The sequence below is a fragment of the Phoenix dactylifera genome, chromosome 5 (assembly GCF_009389715.1).
Source record: "Phoenix dactylifera cultivar Barhee BC4 chromosome 5, palm_55x_up_171113_PBpolish2nd_filt_p, whole genome shotgun sequence".
NCBI classification, from domain to species: domain Eukaryota; kingdom Viridiplantae; phylum Streptophyta; class Magnoliopsida; order Arecales; family Arecaceae; genus Phoenix; species Phoenix dactylifera.
In genome coordinates, this window is record NC_052396.1 from 2468137 (window position 1) to 2485454 (window position 17318).

Sequence of the window (17318 nt, forward strand, 5' to 3'; positions counted from 1 at the left end):
CTTTTGTTTTTTATTTCCTTCAAAAATAAAATTACAAGAATTAAGATTAAAATAGATTTCATACGGTTATTTAATTTTTATTTTTCAAAATTATGTATTTTATTTAAAAATAAAAAAAATATTGTTATCGTTCAGCAAAAAAATTGTACTTATTATCGCCGCCACAATCACCTCCTCTATCATCAACAATGGCTCCGCTATTATCATCATCATCTCTGCCGCCACTAGGAATGGTAATTTATATTGCCCATTGGGTATCCGACCTGATCCAATCCTAACGAAACGAGTTTTATCCAATTTGCAATACATCCGAGATAAGTATCAGTAATAATAAAACTTGTTTCAAACGTAACCTAAATATATGTAACTTGTTATAAATCTTCTCTTCGAGATAAAAAAAAAAATGTATGGAAAAAAATATTTTTTATAGTTTTATCCAATTCAATCCATCTATCTTTGCACCACATTTTATCCTATCTAACTCTACCTATCCTATCCCACCTCGAGACAAGTATGGAATGGATTCGGATAATAACCTATCGAATCCATACTTGCTGTCATCTCAAACTACTACTATTACTTTTTTTGGTTCTCCATTACTTCACAATTATTGCCAATATCTTGCATAACACTTTACAAATATCTAAATTATTTATATACCCCTATAAAATTTTATTTATATATACATGCACGCGCAGATATATATATACACAGTTACACACACATATACATATATATATATATATATATATATATATATATATATATATATATATATATATATATATATATGCTTCACTTAATAAGAGAATATGTGAAAATAAAATTTATAAAACTACATACGTAGGTAATAAATTTGTAAGAATATATGCGAAAAAAATAATATGTAAGAATATGCACATAAATATTAAATTTATGAGAGTGTAAATATAATTTTAGATATGTATAAGGTACATAACTATAAAATAACCATAAGCATATATAAATTTGTAAAGGTTTATAATTGGCTCTCTAAACTTCCTTCTAAAAGATCAGCCGTCTGATATGATTACCCCTCATCCCCCTCCTTTCGCTCCGCAATGCCTCCCCCTTGGATGAAGCAAAAGCCCTGGAGAAGGCTAAAACCCTCCACGTCTCCTTCGCCCAATCCCGCGGTAGCGGGATCGACCTCCCGTTCGACGATTTGAAGCGCGTCTTCGTCGACTTTGATCTCGCCAGGTGCAACTCCTGAGGATGGCGACGATGTCGACGTCTTCCTCTGGATTTGCAAAAGGATCCGGGTCTTCTACGACCTCGGCTCGCTGAAAGGTCAGATGGGAGAGCTGAGACGAGGAACAGGTGGGTTTTTCTCGAACTGGACGAGGCTGCATTGGCTCAAAAATTGAATTTTTTTTCATCAGATTAGGAATGAAGGGCAAGCAAGATGGCCCCTTCTTCTGCAGCACCCTGAAATTTTGGATATTGATCTGGACAACCCGAGCATTCCATGCCCGAGTATCTGAAGTGCACTGGGTTGACAAAAGAGGAAGTGGCTTCGCTATCCTGGAGGTTCCCCTACATGATGGGCAAGAATAAATTGGGAAATTTGCCAGGGTCCACGAGAGCTATGGAGCTCCATGAGTGGTTCCTCGGGAAGATTTTTCTAATTCTGATTCTCACGACACGAAGATCTTTTGAAAGATCTAGAAAGGGCAAAATCTGCGAGAAAGGAGCAGATTGTGGATAATAAAGTGGAGTTCTTACTTGGTATCGGTTTTGGCGAAAACAAGATCACCGCCAGAGCTGCCTCGTGCATGCACAGCACAAAAGATAAGTTGCAGAAGCGGTTCGACTACCTCCTTGAGATGGGGATTGAGTACTCTATGCTTTGTAGAATGATTAGTGCGATTCCAAGATTACTTAACCAGAGCAAGGAATCATTCCTGGAGAAGGTGAATCACCTGTGCAATGACTTGAGCTATTCTTTGCGGTACCTTGTCAGCTTCCTGGCTTTTCTGTGCTTTGATCTGGAGAACAGGATCAAGCCCAGAATGGTTGGAGCGTTTCTCTTCTAAAAGTAACCGTGATGGTAGTCAAAGAAACTTATTTTTGCCTCACCCAGAATCTCCGTCACATCATTAAATGATAAAAGTTATGGAGTCATTGGAAGCCTTCCATCTAGTCATCAGCCTGGCTGCTGCAAATATTTCTTCATCTTAGAGGTATGCTTATAAATATTATTAATATATGCGATCTCCAAAATTTTGAATTCATTCTCACATGTATATTAGGTTTTGTTTGCAGATTGAACCATGATATATGGCATCATGGAACAACAGTTCCAGGCTATAACTGGTATATTACATCTGCCAAACTGTACACATGCTTTGCGACTTCATAATTTTCTATGATCTACACACTTGAGGCTCAAGAGTTCACATTCCTGTTAGATTCATTAGCATGACAACCTTCGGGCTTGTTAAGAAAAATCAGTTAGGCTGATCTGGAAATTGTGCTGCGGTCTTCTGTTCCTGACATTGTTACCTCTTATATCCTTGTAATCCTGGAAATATATATCAGATACGAAGGGGGAGAGCAAAAGAAACCCTAACCCTAACCCTACCCCGAGAGAGAGAGAGAGAGAGACGGTGGGAGGAAGGAACTTACTGGAATGCGGGCTGTGTGTGTGGGTGTGGGGGGGGGGGGGGGAGGAGGAATAGCCGGAACTACGTTAGTCCTTGACCGTTCTGGTTTGGTACGCCCCGAACCTGCTAGTTCGGCATGGTTCGACACACCTTGATTTCCATTGTACCTAATACTCAAAGCTCAAAGAAAATTACAACATGCTTTCTTGAGAAAATGTTAAACATCATCAACTAGAAGTGCAAAACACTTACGTGGCAAGATGATGACACTTTAATTTGAAAATGAAATTTTAGTAAGTTTTATGAGGTGTTTTAATGTTCTAAGCATTTGGAAAGTAACATTGGTCAACTTGTAGAATGGATTGAGTTGATGCTATTGACTGACAATGACTTGTTAAAGGTCGGTGTAGTGAGTTATCTTTAGAGACAAAAAACTATCCTTGTGCCTCTAGTTGCCATGAGGGCAAAGGCAATACATTATTGTCAATTCAATTTATGGGGATTGTATGCATGAAAATGCTGATTTTCTTCTGGAGTATTGATTTATTGATCTGCGGCAGTGAAGCCTCCACTGACATTTAGTATGATGGTGGGAGGGACTTCAGATGTGATTTTACTTTGGTTGGGATTATATAAGTTGAAGCATTAGCAGAAGTTGTAGTGCTAGGAGTAGCAAGCATGATTGTCAAAAGTTGGTGGATGTTGGTGATAGAATATGAGCTGGGGTTTACAAGATGTTAGATCGTTAAGGTAGTTTAGTTTTAAAAATCCCTAAAGAATTAATGTTAGGGAGATCAAGGGTTGGATTGGTTTCATCTGGTAGAATTTCTGCTTATTTAGAAGTACAGAAAAGTGTGGAGTATGTTGCTTGTGCAGTCACCAAGGGGCAAGTCGGGGGGACTGATTTGAGATGAATGGGATGCACGTGCAGAGGTATGAGCTGTTGACCCAATTTGAGAGTTGAGATGAATGGGGGAAAGAGAAGGTGAATATTTCACTTCTTATAATAGATGTATTAGGTGGATAATATTCATAGGGTTTCTCTTAAGATCAGACAGAACACATAAGTGCTGATGATTTTCCAGGTTTCTGCATGCCCCTGCCCCCTGTATTGGTTTTTGGAGGACTCCTTGAGAATGGAAAGTAGTGTAGTATCTTGAACTCATTTATCTCCTTTTCTATAGTGATGGAAGATGGAACTAAGAAGTATTTCTCAGATTAGCTAAGTGCATGGATTTTACTGCATTTTGGTCCTTCATTGCTCCTTTTGTTTTGGGATTATCCAATATATATCATTCTATCTTTCATGTCCCGCAAGTACTGTTGCTTTTTGTATATGCAAAGCAGCAGAGCTACAATTATCAGCAGATATCCCTTACATAGTTTCTTTCAGGTCTTTGGGTTTATCAAGTGTCTCGCTTTCCTAATATAATTTCTCATTTCTTTGAGGTTCAGTGATATAAATCCTTCTTATTTATGATTTTGAATTTTTATCTTCCTCCACACTTTAGGCCCAAGATAAACAAATAAAGGAAGAGATAATGAAACCTGAGGTGTCCCTGGGCAAGAGCACCACTGTGAACTGTGATTTTTATTTTTTGTTTTTTCTTTTCCTAGAGAGAGTTATCTATGATGCATGCAACTGGTGCTATTGATTTTCTTGTTCAGTACTTATATGGCATCATGGTATCACCCTGAGAGATATGGGCTGTGAGAACCTTGCTATACCTGTGCTTATGGAATCTGTTTATAGCTACCTTCTCGGAACAGGAGTGCTTGGCCAGAGCTACAGTCCAAGCACTACCACTGACATGTTAAACAAGCTCAATCTCAAAAGTCACTGGATGAAAGACTTTATCTAGCTAGTGTATGCCAAGAACTCAAAATGCATAAGGAACTGTTATAAAGAAACAAATATTTGTGGGATTTCCTTTGATGTGGTGATTAATCCAGCTTAAATTGCAACACCTCAGTGTAATCCTGAGGGAGCCTGATGAAGCTGAAGTTTCTTTGAAGAGCTCTTGGGACTGAGCCATACAATCTGATCTCTATGGATACTTCAAATTTACTTATGCTTCTCTGTGTTGAGGTTCCTTGCGCAGGGTAAAACTTGACTGATAAACATCATTGTGAGCTACTTCTGCAGTTTAAGGAGGCAACACAAAAACCTGTTTTGTACTATAGAGTCTGAAAAAAAAAGCCTCTTAGCTTAGACTCTGATGGGTCATGAGTATGTTGAGATAAAAAATGTACCAGCTCTGGTTGATGCCTCTGAAAGGCTGTTGGACAGGCCATATTTACTATAAGAAAAAAAATAATTAGGGAAGATGGAAGCTGAAGATGGGCAGGGGCTAGATATGATTGACACGCTACTCCTAGCTAGGCATGGCAAAGCTGAAAAAGAGTCGAGGAAACATTGGCTTACTGCAGAAGGGTCTTGGGTCATACTGGTACTGTAAGTGGTCTGTCTCCAATTTTCAGAGTAATCACAGAGTGGAAATATTCCAAAATCATTTTATTCTTTTCAAAGACACCTCTAAACATTCTATTGCTACATTCTTCTGATGATATTTTGTTAGTTTGAGGAAAAGGAACATAATTTGCTTATTTTAGTATTCTGGAATTTTTGATTCTTGCATTCCAATTCTCATAATTTTCTTGTTTGCTACACCCAATTGTTCTCGAAAAGGAGACAGTAAAAAGTCTTCTGCAAAGGTTGAAAATAACTAAGTCTGGTGTTTCTTCCACAGGTATTGATTATTCTCCCCCATGAAGTTTCAATCCGCATGGATCTTCAAGGAAGCTGAATGTTGTGTTGGAACAGGAGAATATCAACCAGGCAAAAACACTTTCAACTTCATATGTATTTTTTTTTTACCAAAATAACTCACTGAATAAGGAAGGAATATGATACAAATTGAATCAGCAAGAAACTTCAAAAACCAGTCATGCTTATTACATACTAGATGACCTGACATGCTTGAAGCATAGACGTCTCACCATAGGATTTGCTTGAAGGACTGTAATGTTACAGTGTAAAGGTCATGGTGTTGAGCCTCGCCAAGCGCCTCCAGATGGCCGGGGATGTGGCTCGTGGATATCTTGTACTTTCATGAAGTTGCTGGAGCTTTGCAACCAGAAGAACAAGTCGCCTGCACGGTGCAAGAATGAGAGTGAAAGGAATGAGCCAGATTCCTAATTCCAATATCAGCATTGCATAGGATCCTGCTGGGTTATCTGGTGCTTGTAAGGTACACATTTCTTGCCAGTGGTATGGTATATATAAAGCCTTGTGGCCCCTGAAGTGATGCATATGTGGATTCCACTACCAATTTATCATACTCTACGGTTCCTAATCATTCTATTCTTTTTCCCCTCTTACTATTTTGCTCCAACCTTCCTATATGTCTAGGTCACCGACCTTTAAGGCTTTTGTCAGATCATTTGCTAAGGCATGCCATTTGATACTTTGTATAAAGTGGGTTCTACATGCTGGATCAATGGGGAGTAGGCTTGAAGTCATTTGCATAATATACAGCTAGGATCTGTTAATATTACATTAGGCAGTTCCATTAAATGCTAAATTATATTAAGCTTGCTTTGCATGACAAGAATGAATTTGCTTTTCGCGCAAGTATTGCATGAGCTACATCTCTTGCAGGATCAGATGATCCTCCCTTTCCTCCTATTTTATTATCTTTTCTTGATGCACAACAGTAATAAGCCTGTTTGTGGTGCTGCAATGTACATGGTGAATTTCTAACAGAAATGTTTATGCCAGCCAATGATTTGGAGAAGATTAAAAAAATCCTTTTGTTTTAACCAAGAAGGAATCCATACCTGATTGCGCTCCTCATATAACAACTAAGCACTAAGCATGTCACCTTTGTCATCTTTTGTCATATTTTTTTAGCTATTGGGACCTATGGTCCTCAAACGAATTCTTCTTTGCTTAATGGTGTGATAAAGGTGAAAGTAGTGATGCAGCAAACCATAATTTAATGTTGCTCTGAGGATTCGTATTTGAACCTCATTAAAACTAAAGTGCCTTCATTTCTTTGCAGTTTCCGCAGGCTGCTTGATGGATAGCTATATGTCAAGGAGTCAATCATGGTAATAACTTTTCTGATCTTCAGTAGGTTGAGATTGTATTTGCATCTTATTTATTTTATTCGGGCAATGGATGAGATCATTGATTTGTTATTCTGACCCATTTACTGTAACATGTGGGGTTCACCTATCTCATCTGTGATTTGGGTGGTGACACAGATACAGTGACAACCACTTTGGTTTCAGGCAATGGGTGGCAAAATCCCACCAGTCTACATCCCTTACCTACCTTTGCTTTGTCTTCAATTTTCTTTGCTTCCAGGTCTTAATAGAATCTGGCTGGTCTTGATCCTGTATCGATGATCGGTCGCAAAGCATCAGGAGCTGGAGTAAGCAGCAATACATTATCCAAGCTATTTGGGACCAGATGAAGCATCGATGCCACTTTCCATTTGATGACAACTTTGGATCTTTTCCTTTTAAATAAGCCGAAGTATTTCTCTTGAATCTATCACTGAAGAAAATTCATGTGGACTTGCAAAAACACTGCTACACTTCTCAAGTTATGCCACTATAGGTATCCCCAGGACCCGATTATTCTATCTTAATGCTTCAAATCTCTACCATTAGGGATGCATATCTACCCTGGAGTTCAAACTCCTCTGCTTTCTAAAATCCAACCATCAAGGCACGAGTATTTCTGGTGGCAGAGGCATATAGATATCACTTTAGGACAGCACTTCTGGTGGATGACTATAGAAATGACAGGAGAATAAGAACCCATAAAAGTGGAGCACTGAGGTTGTAGGACCACACTTTCTTTTCGGTGAGGATGGCGTGACTTCTCACTTTATTTTGGTCCCAAGTCAAATTTCTCCTCTTCTTGTCCCACCTTTTAGACTATTGATGCATTAAATCTAACCGGAGAGGTTAGATTTTATTAAAATAAATAATAAAAAAACAGGAGAATTTAGACATGGGTCATATCTTTTTATATGCACATCCCTGAAGCTAGAGGCCTAGCTGCACTCTTTGCCAATAATTTCAGCTGAGTTTAGAGATTTGTGAGGTATCTGTCACAGTAATTTTATATGAGGCTCCACATAGCCCAGTGAAAAAGTAATCAAGGCTTCTATAGAAAGGTTAATGGAGGTGCAGGCTTGATGGCTTCTTTTTTGTCCAATTATTTTAGAAGAGTTCTCTGAATCGGTAAGAGAGAGCTATAGAGAGCTATATAGAGCGCTTCGTGACTTGTTAAATTTTAAATTTTTTAAATATATTTATACTAAAATTATATAACTCATCCATTGTAGGAAAAAAAAATTTATGAACTCCAAGATTAAGTGCCGGCCTCTACATCACATGCACAAAATTCTAGAAATTTTCCAGTCGTGAGTGATGAATGCATGTGTTTAGGTGTAGAACCATTAGTTGATGCCCCGACTGCTATATGTCCCATCTACCATTCAGGAATTCAGATGAAAAATGGATAGGAATGCTGGTTTGTTTGAGGGCAGGAGGGATTTTTCAAGGACAGAGGTGGACAGAGCTATAGTCAATGCGAGGGAGGTTACTACTATCGCCGCTTGCTTCATTTTCGGGATGGTCAGGGATATTTGGGGTACTTTTTCCACTGTTATAGCACCCAGGTTTGCCCAGAAACATGTAGGGTACTTTTTCCGCTGTTATAGTGTCCAGGTTTGTCCTAGTTCATTGGGTGCCCCTATTCCTTGGTCATCTCAAAGTGAACTTCGATGGTAGCAAGTCGGCGGACGGTGTGTCTGGAGGAGTGAGATTTGTAATGAGAGATTATCTAGGCAAACTGATAGCATCTGGTGGCCGACGCACGCCTGGACTTGTGGTGATTGCGGCGGAGTTTTAGGCAGCCTAGAAGGGCGGGTACTTGGTGCTGTACGGGTGTGCCTTGAGAGAGATTATGCTATGGTGATTGATTGGATCTAGAAAGGGGACAGATTTGGAGATGGGCAACCTATCATCCGGGAGGCTCACAGATTGGTTCAAGAGATGAGCGACTTCAGGCAGCATATGTGTTTCGGGATGGGAACCAGGTAGCAGACTGGGTCGCCTTCTTTGTCGTCCGGCACATTGGAGATTTTCTTTGGTCATCCGCAGTAGATATACCTATTTCTTTGTACTCTCTACTTTCTCGTGATTTGGCAGGATGTAATCACGTTAGGGCTATATGAATTGCCATTTTCACATATAAAAAAGAAAGAAAGAAAGAAAAGAAAAGAAGAGTTCAACCGATGTTGCAGCGATTCCAGCGTTATGGTCAGCAATATCTAACTCGGTTACGAGGAATCAAACCAAGACATATGTCAAAGAGGCCAAGAAAGATCAAGACCATCATCATCATCATCATCATCATCCTAATCTGCTGCTCCGAAGGAACAAATGGATGATATGGGAACAGCAATCATAATCACTACTAGTTGGGAAAGAAGGTAACCTCACTGAGCGGTGATGAGACCTCAGTTCCTTTCTTCTGTCTAACACTGGAACGAACCCTAGAACCGAGAAGCCGAATTTCGTAACCCCCTAAAAGGACCATCTCTCTATCGATCGATCGATCGAGGGGGTGGCGCGGTGGAGGAGGGAGGATGGAGGGAGAGCGGGGAGGAGGGGGGAGGTGGTGGTGGTGGGCAGCGGCAAGCTCGGCCCAGCTGGGAGCGGGGATCGCAACGTACCGGCGAGGGTGCGGAAAGAGCGGCACCATGATGCCCTTCAAGGCCTTCGCCATCGCCACCCTCTTCGTCGGCGCCGGCGCCACAGCTGTCGCCGGCGCCCTCCACGCCACCGGCATTCATAAGGTAACTTTACCATCATGCCCTAGACATTTCAATCTTTTTCTTGGGAGTATTTTCATGCTAAGCCCCTTCATCTACCAGTGTTTTCATTCGAATATTTTCAGATAAGTCCATCTATGTATCAGTATTACCATTATAGTCCATTTTCTGAGAATATTTTCAGATAAGCCCCTTCACATATTCAGTATATCATTCACCACATTAGTGCAATTTTTGAAGCCTCTTTGTAGCTTCACTATCTTCCTCAAAATATTTTCTTACAAGTCCCTTCATAAATTATTATTAGCATTATGCCCCTCCACGTTTCTCTTGAGAATACTTCCAGACAAGCCGCTTCATGAATCGCTATTATAAGTATTCTCCTCCAGCTTTTTCTTGGAAAATTTTTAGCATAAGCTTCTTCAAAATTAATCTTACCTTTCTACACCTTCAATGTGTCCTGTGAATATTTTCAGATAAACCCCTTTAAATATTAGTATTTTTCGATAAATGTATCTATCTCTTTATTCAGAGGGTTAATTACACCTCCCTTTCAATAAAAAATATAAAAAAAAAGAAGAATCTCTTTATTCGTGAAAAATGATGATGATAGTAATCCTGGTTTGATGGTGATGGATGGTGTAGGTGGATGACGTGAAGGAAGTTGGTGCAGGCATTCGGAGATGGATGGGAGCTCGTCCGAGCGAGACTAAATGATCTGGTCCTCGAGGCATTTTTCTGCAAGGGGAATGCACGCATCCAACGATCTTCTCGTCTCTCTAATTTCTTCTTTCTTTCTTTCTTTCTTTCTTTCTTTTTTGTCTCTACTTTGCTCAATCCCAACGTGTTTCGTGATACCTGTTCCCTTTGGATCAACAGTCTTTTGTACTTGAATGCACCATTCATTAATTTGTATTCAGGGATTTAACTCTTTAACTCTTTTGTTTAAGGAAAATTTTGGGGCGGCTTGGTGCAAAAAGGTGCCTCATTGAAACTGACCATCCCCTTTAATTTAATTTCCAGGGACTCATAGACAAATATAGATTGCATCGTCTCTTGCTAGAATTATATGGTTTTGAAACTTAAATAGCGAATTATCGACTTCTTGGTTTCTTCTTTTCTTCCTTTTTGTTTGCAAGCAATATCATGCAGTGATGGCTAATTTTGATGTTGTTGTTGGGCTCTGAATTGGCTGGCTATTGAATGCTGATGATGGTGGCTGCAGGGAGAAGTGGGTGCAAGTTCTCCCCAGAGGAAGAGCGGGTTGTGATGGATTTGGGAACTCGGATTCTAGAGGAGGAGGGGAATTAAATTAAATAGCTGAGATCCTAAAGTTCTTGCTGAATTCGGATTGTTCTCGGAGAATCTCCAACTGGACCGGGGGAGGAAGAAGACTCCCATCGGAGTTAGGATTGGAATTTTTTTCTCCGCCGGTATCTTGTCATAAGGCACTGTGGCCTTGGGTCTGGCCTCTTAGGGCCTGCCCGCAGGCCCATGGCTGAGCTAGTCACGGATCAGACTGGGCCTGAATACTTCGGGCCGGCCTAAGAGTCCAAAAAGTCTAGGTTACTATCGGTATGATTGCACTCGCCAATGTAATATGGCTCTACCCGAAGTTTATCATCGCCAAATGCACGTCAAATTGATGACCATTGTAATCTGTTAAGGAGCAAACTGATACCTTAAAAGGGTGACAAAAAAAGATAGGAATATTGTTCTCGGCAGGGCTTATGCTCCAAACTTGCATTCAAATGCAGCAAAAAATAGGTCGCCTCTGTACAATATCTACAAATCATAACTTTATCTTTGAATGTTTATTTTCAAAACTTTTTTACCTTTTCTTTGAAAGCACATTCTTCTGCATGCATGAGGAATGTGTCATGCCTTGGTCCACCAATGGTTTGTTGCTTGGGTCCAACGCCATGCTGCAGCGGTATATTGAATTCACCAAGCGTACAAAGTAAATTCCTAATGTGAGCAAAAGCTGTACATATGGTTATCTTTCAGTTTAAATTGGAATGGGTCAATGGTTATGGGAAGAAGCCCCTGGACCTTGAACTTATATGCCCCTCCCTGTTCCCCTATTTTCTTGTGCTGAATGCAATATCTTGGTAGGAGATTCCATCAACATCAAGATCCCCATGTAACAAGCATCTAATTGTAATCTATAATTGCAAGATTATTTATGTCACACAAGTTCCATGCAAGTACTTCTTACATGTTGAAGACTATTTAGCAAGCTAACCAAACACAAATCATCCATCCAACCTAAAAACTTCTTGCAAGCATCCAGACACTGTTTTGGCCAAAAAAAAAGCATATCAGCTTCCATTCTTGAATGCTTGAAAACAAGGAATACCTATAGTTTAAGAATTTCTCAGCAGATCCTCCTTAAGAACAAACTTCTGCACATTCTGATCAACAAATATGTCCACAGGACAGAAATCTTGTAAGAAAGATTTTTTTATAATTATTTTTATAAATGGTGAGATGTTCTTAATGAGTCCTTTTTCTTTCTGAAAATATATGTTCTAAATTAGTTAATCACATTTAAACAAAAGAAAGAAAACATTTTCTTGAAGCAGAGGTTTGCAGCATACATGATGGATCCCACTCCATTTTCAAAAGAGGAGCATAAATTCAAACTAGTTAAAGAAACTAAAGACTGCGTGAGAATCGAAGAAGAGCATCTGATATTCTTCCTCAAGACCATTAGATAGGCAATGAGTAGATAGAAGGGTAGCACAAGAAGGACAAGAGGGGGCATTAAAGCTAACAGCCTCAGACCCACATATCTCCAAGCCAAAGCTAGCGTATGCGCCCCAAAAGAAGAATCTAAATCATGTCTGTCCTCTAAAACAACAATACCCTGGTTCTCCCTCCAAGGCTCCTCTTCACTCTAGAACTGCCTAAGCATGCTCCTTTATTCTTTTTTTTTTTGATGGAAATTTGTTCCTTTATTCTTCTATGTGTTTTTATGCTTTAGGGAATTCTAGAGGTTTAACCAAGCCCTGCCCATTCTCTCTATAATAACCAAAATCTCCCTCAGCTATCAAGGGTAAAATTAGTCAATTACCAACCAAAGGTATTTAGTGGCCATAAACACAGAATTTTAACTTACATGCCAACCAAATACGAGCACGATCTTGAATAGCTCAATCCACACTTGAGACAATGTACCAAGCCTGCAGCATTACATCTGACTTGGTTTTCAACTGCAAGGCAAGTACATTAGAGAAATTGTCGACAATTATGCATGAGACTGGTGACAATGATATTAGAAGACATCAAAAAATTTCATCGTAGTTCAAAATCAAACCACCCAATGAAGTCACGAGTTCATAACATTTTACACAGTCCTTTTAATTTGTCAGTTAATAGAGCTTAGTCGAATGCTCGATCTACAAATACATATTTCACAAGAAAAAGAAAAAGTAATACTAGTGAGTCAGGTTGGCTTACTTCACATAACCTCAGATGTCAAAGCTGCCCTATATACCTTCCTTCAACTTGTGTTGAGATGTAATGATCCATTGATGAATCAAACATCAGTGAGAAGGTACATGTAGTTACTTAGTAGTGATCAGGAAATTTCAACAGAGTTGAGGGCATCTTTGCATTTTCCACCAACGGTAACAAAAGCGGCAGCCCCCGCGTTTTATAACAGGCAGCCTCATCATCTCTCCTCAGCCTTTTGCCTTCCCTCCTACTTTTCCTTCATCACCAAGTGCGCTCTCCTCTCCTTCACCTCTTCCTCTTGCCTCTCTTCATGGGAGGGAGATCAAAAGAAAAGAAAGGAACAAACAGAAGAAAAGAGCAAGCCACTACAATGGCAGAGCCAGATCCTCCCCACCACCCCTCCAAACTGCCAACTCCAACGTCTGGAACTGCAAACCCACAAGACCAGCATGCCTCAGCTAAATTCCTCTCCAGTTTCCCCTACAAAACCATCTTCTTCGCCATCTTCATCACCCTCCTTCCTCTCTTTCCCTCCCAAGCACCAGAGTCCATGAACCAATCCATCTTCGCCAGAAGCTGGGAACTCCTCCACCTTCTCGTCGTCGGGATTGCCATATCCTATGGCCTGTTCAGCCACCGCAACACCGAACCTGAGCTTGAGAAGGAGGCTGCGTGGAAGGCCGACAGCCCCCAATCTTACCTTTCCCAAATCCTTCATGTATCTTCAGTCTTCGACGATTACGAGGTTGGTAGCCCACGCAGGCTCCTTGATGAGAGCAAAATCCAGACTTGGAGCTCGCAGCACTGCCGAAACAATCCTGTGGTTGTGGTCAAAAAGGATGGCACCAATGTCACCGAAGCAACCAACAGGCCTCTGCGTTTGCCCGTCCGAAGCTTGAAATCATGCGCCCAAGACTCTGGGTTGCATGATTCTTGCTACGAATTCATCGATGGGCACTCCGGTTCGGTTAATGGAATCGAGGAGCCTAGAAGTTTTGATGCTCTGAATTCTAGGAATGATACGAAGGGGAGTGCTGTCTTTCCATCTCCTGTTCCATGGAGATCGAGATCAGGAAGAATGGAGGCGATGGATGAATTGGCGTCGGGTGCAGGTAGGTACCCTTCACCACCCTCTCGTTCTCCACCTCCTTCCATCTTGGGTGCTGCTATGGGTCCTTCCAAGATTCCATCGTTCCGCTCTCCAAAGAGGCTCTCTTCTTCTCCCACTCTTTCCCCGGACGCGAAGGCCAGGAGCAGTGAGGATGTGGGAAGGAAGAAGAGCTTCTGCATGTCTTCTGCACCCCCTGCACCACCACCCCCGCCTCCATTTCTTGGTCATCATTGCTATCCACCCATCTCGGACAAAAATGTTGTTACGAAAAGTTTCAAAGATGAATTGAAGGATCTGAGCCGGAGGGGAAGGAAAGGCTTTCAGAGTGCCAACGATTCAGGCTTTGATTCTTTGATGTCAGCACCAAAAACGACGAACGATGCCCAGAGTGCAACTCCAGGTCGAGCAACAAAGACTGGTGCGAAGCAATCATTCGGCTATGAAGCACACCAGCATTCGCTGGCCCCAAGATACCAATCTGAAGTCGAGAATGAATTGATGGAGAAGAAGGTGATCATTTCTTCGGAAGATTCAGATAGTGATGATGATCCCAGTGAGTCCTCTGATAAAGTAGTAGTTTCGAACTCTGCGGCAGAAGCTGGACCGGAAGAGAATGAAGTTGATAAGAAGGCCGATGAGTTCATAGCCAAGTTCAGGGAACAGATCAGGCTTCAGAGAATCGAATCAATCAAGATATCCAGTAGGCAGGGAAACCTTAGAAATCCAAAGTAGTTATATATATCTATATGTACATCTACTTCTTGGAAATTGATGATGTTTACAAGTTGTTGTCTATGATGCTTTCTTTTCTCTTCTTTTCCTGCAGCTGAAGTTTTCAAACACCTATCTAGTTGAATGAAGATTAAGAATTGGTAGATCTTGTTCTTCATTCTCTTTTTGAGGCAATTCTGCCTTGATCATTAGTGTGATGTACTTGAATTAGATTAATGAAGCATGTCATTACCTTGATCACTATTCAACCCCTGTACTCAAACTAGTCTACTGTCATTGCCTTTTCTTCTCTACATTGCACTGTTCTCCATGGGTTGGTGTTGCTAATGGGAAGTCCAAAAATTATTAATCAACCGAGAATGTGATGTTGGAAGCATTCTGGAATTAATTCGCACAGTGGAGGGTCGTGATATTTCTTTTGGGAATGGTTTCAAAACGCCATAAGAGTCCTCTGATATTAAAAAAATAAAGAAGAGAGAAAGCGAGAAGGTTCTTCATCACTCTCCACTGCGAGAAGCTTAATGAGTTCTCCAGCTTTTTATGAGCGTGCATGCGTGCATGCGTGCATTAGTGGGGGAGACAGAAAGGCCAAGACTATTTTAGAAAATATCTTGATGGTGAGTACTCTTGGTTGCTCTTTGCTATTAGAAAACCTTTAATTCAAGCCACAGCCAAACATACGAGGTTGTTGAATGTTCTAGCCATTTTGTATAATTTAACAAAGATAAAGGTAGCTAAAACATTAATTTTTTTTTCTGAACTTGATATACGGAAATTGGAAGCATGATGAATATCTATACTAATGTAGGTTTTGTATACTTGTTGTTGGATTAGTGGGACAAATTTACCGAGGAATTAATATTGGTTAAAGGGTGGATAATATAAAGTTATCTAGGTAACCAACCAATACCATATAAAAAGAAATGAATAATCTTAACTAGTTGATGGGCTAAAAAGATAGACAACAAGATTAAAGTTACTTCCAGAGGAGGATGAAATAACATCAATCATCTCCTTAGCATGACGAGGACGTCAGGGCTTGAACGAAGGAAGTATGTGAGGACCCGTGCGAGCGTGTATTTAGTCACACATTGTTATTCGCTGGGTAGATTTTGGATACTTATACAGGATCAAGAAATCCAAATAATAACTTCTGGCTAGCCATTTTGGGTAAAATCCTGGGTTGTTACACTTGTACTCGCAAATAACATTTTTTTACCACTTCTTTATTATAATTTCTTCACTTTTTGCAAGATAGCATTAGTAGCAGGTAGTGAGTACCAACCAAGTAGCGAATAAGTTTATTCGTTGGATTGCGGGTTTAGTAGTGAATACCAATTGTTAAAGTTATCGGGAGATGATTAACCATTCAGCATCCAAAAGCAATCTTAAGAGGTTGGTCGGCATAGCAATGAGTTAGATAGAGTAGTTGATGGAGGCGTAGTTGGTATTCATTAACAACTGGCCAATGCTTCTTGAGGAAGGCTAGTTGGGTGATTGGTGAAGCTCAGTTGAAGGCTTTTGAAGTTTGAATTGGTAGGCAATGTCGAGTCTCCTGCCTCTCTCTCTCTCTCTCCCCCTCCCTCTCCTCCTTTGTATCTTTCTCATTTCATTCATTGATTAAATATGAGATGGCTTGCCACTATTTCGCTTTAGGAACTTAAAAATAATTACCATGTAGAAGAGATCACTGGATGCATACAGTCCCTAATAATTTGTCTTGGACATACTGCTATTTCTTTGACAAGTGAGCAGTGGAGAACATAGAGGAAGAGGGTCCAATATGATGTCACAACCTTTTGGGATTTAGTTTATTAACAAGGTAGTCTGTTAACAATTAAAATCTACTGATAAACGATCACAACTTATGAACTGAAATCCATGAGAGCAGCGAGAATCACATAATAACATTGGTGTTACATACATGAAGTAATCCTATGGATTATCGAAGTATTTTAAGATTGAATGAGGCTCTACTAGAGATGGTCTCAAGCAATTAGAATTAGGTACCTTAAAGACTCTGCAAGAACTAGGTCTATAATTAGTTGGCCCATTATGCCCCATATCCCCCCTTATTCTCCCAAGAGAAAACTAAATAAACCAATAAAATGAAATAAAAAAGTAAACAAAGAAAAAAAAAAAAAGCTAATTTAAGTTTCAGGTAAAGCATCTGCCACTCCAAGGTCTATTTGTCTCAGAACTATGGAAGATTGGATAAATAGGGCTCTATGGTGAATTACCAAAATTTCCAGTATGGTGCCGGGCACTGTAGTGGCTATCCGAGCACCAAAAATATTTATGGAAGAATTTTGATTCCATTATCATGAAGAGAATACATTAAAAAATAATTTTATTTTTGGAATGACTTAATTTAATTGAATGAGTTTTCCTAGATTATGCTATCTAGTAATTGCTAAGGCAATTTCATATCTACTATCGACAATGCTAGGGCATCATAGCCAACATATTACTTAAAGGTTTTTTACAAAACTTTAAATTAGGGCATTATGTTTTGTAATATTTTGTAATTTTTTT

General features: G+C 40.0%; 1 protein-coding gene, 1 long non-coding RNA gene and 1 pseudogene across 2 annotated transcripts; all 3 read left to right on the forward strand.

The window, feature by feature from the left end:
* Window positions 1–188: 188 nt before the first annotated feature.
* Window positions 189–7311, forward strand: LOC103711693 (annotated as a pseudogene).
* A 2887-nt stretch (window positions 7312–10198) lies between these two features.
* Window positions 10199–11292, forward strand: LOC113463023. Its single transcript, XR_003386571.2, has 2 exons — window positions 10199–10461; window positions 10707–11292. It is a non-coding gene; the product is annotated as an uncharacterized LOC113463023 (long non-coding RNA).
* A 1656-nt stretch (window positions 11293–12948) lies between these two features.
* On the forward strand, window positions 12949–15031 carry LOC103711694. Its single transcript, XM_008797934.4, has one exon. The coding sequence runs from the start codon at window positions 13251–13253 to the stop codon at window positions 14781–14783; it is 1533 nt and encodes a 510-aa protein (XP_008796156.3). The 5' UTR covers window positions 12949–13250; the 3' UTR covers window positions 14784–15031.
* The last annotated feature ends 2287 nt before the right edge of the window (window positions 15032–17318 follow it).

Bases quoted from the DNA above. Each gene is read 5' to 3' on its own strand.
- LOC103711694 (XM_008797934.4), top strand. From the start codon at position 13,251: ATGGGAGGGAGATCAAAAGAAAAGAAAGGAACAAACAGAAGAAAAGAG.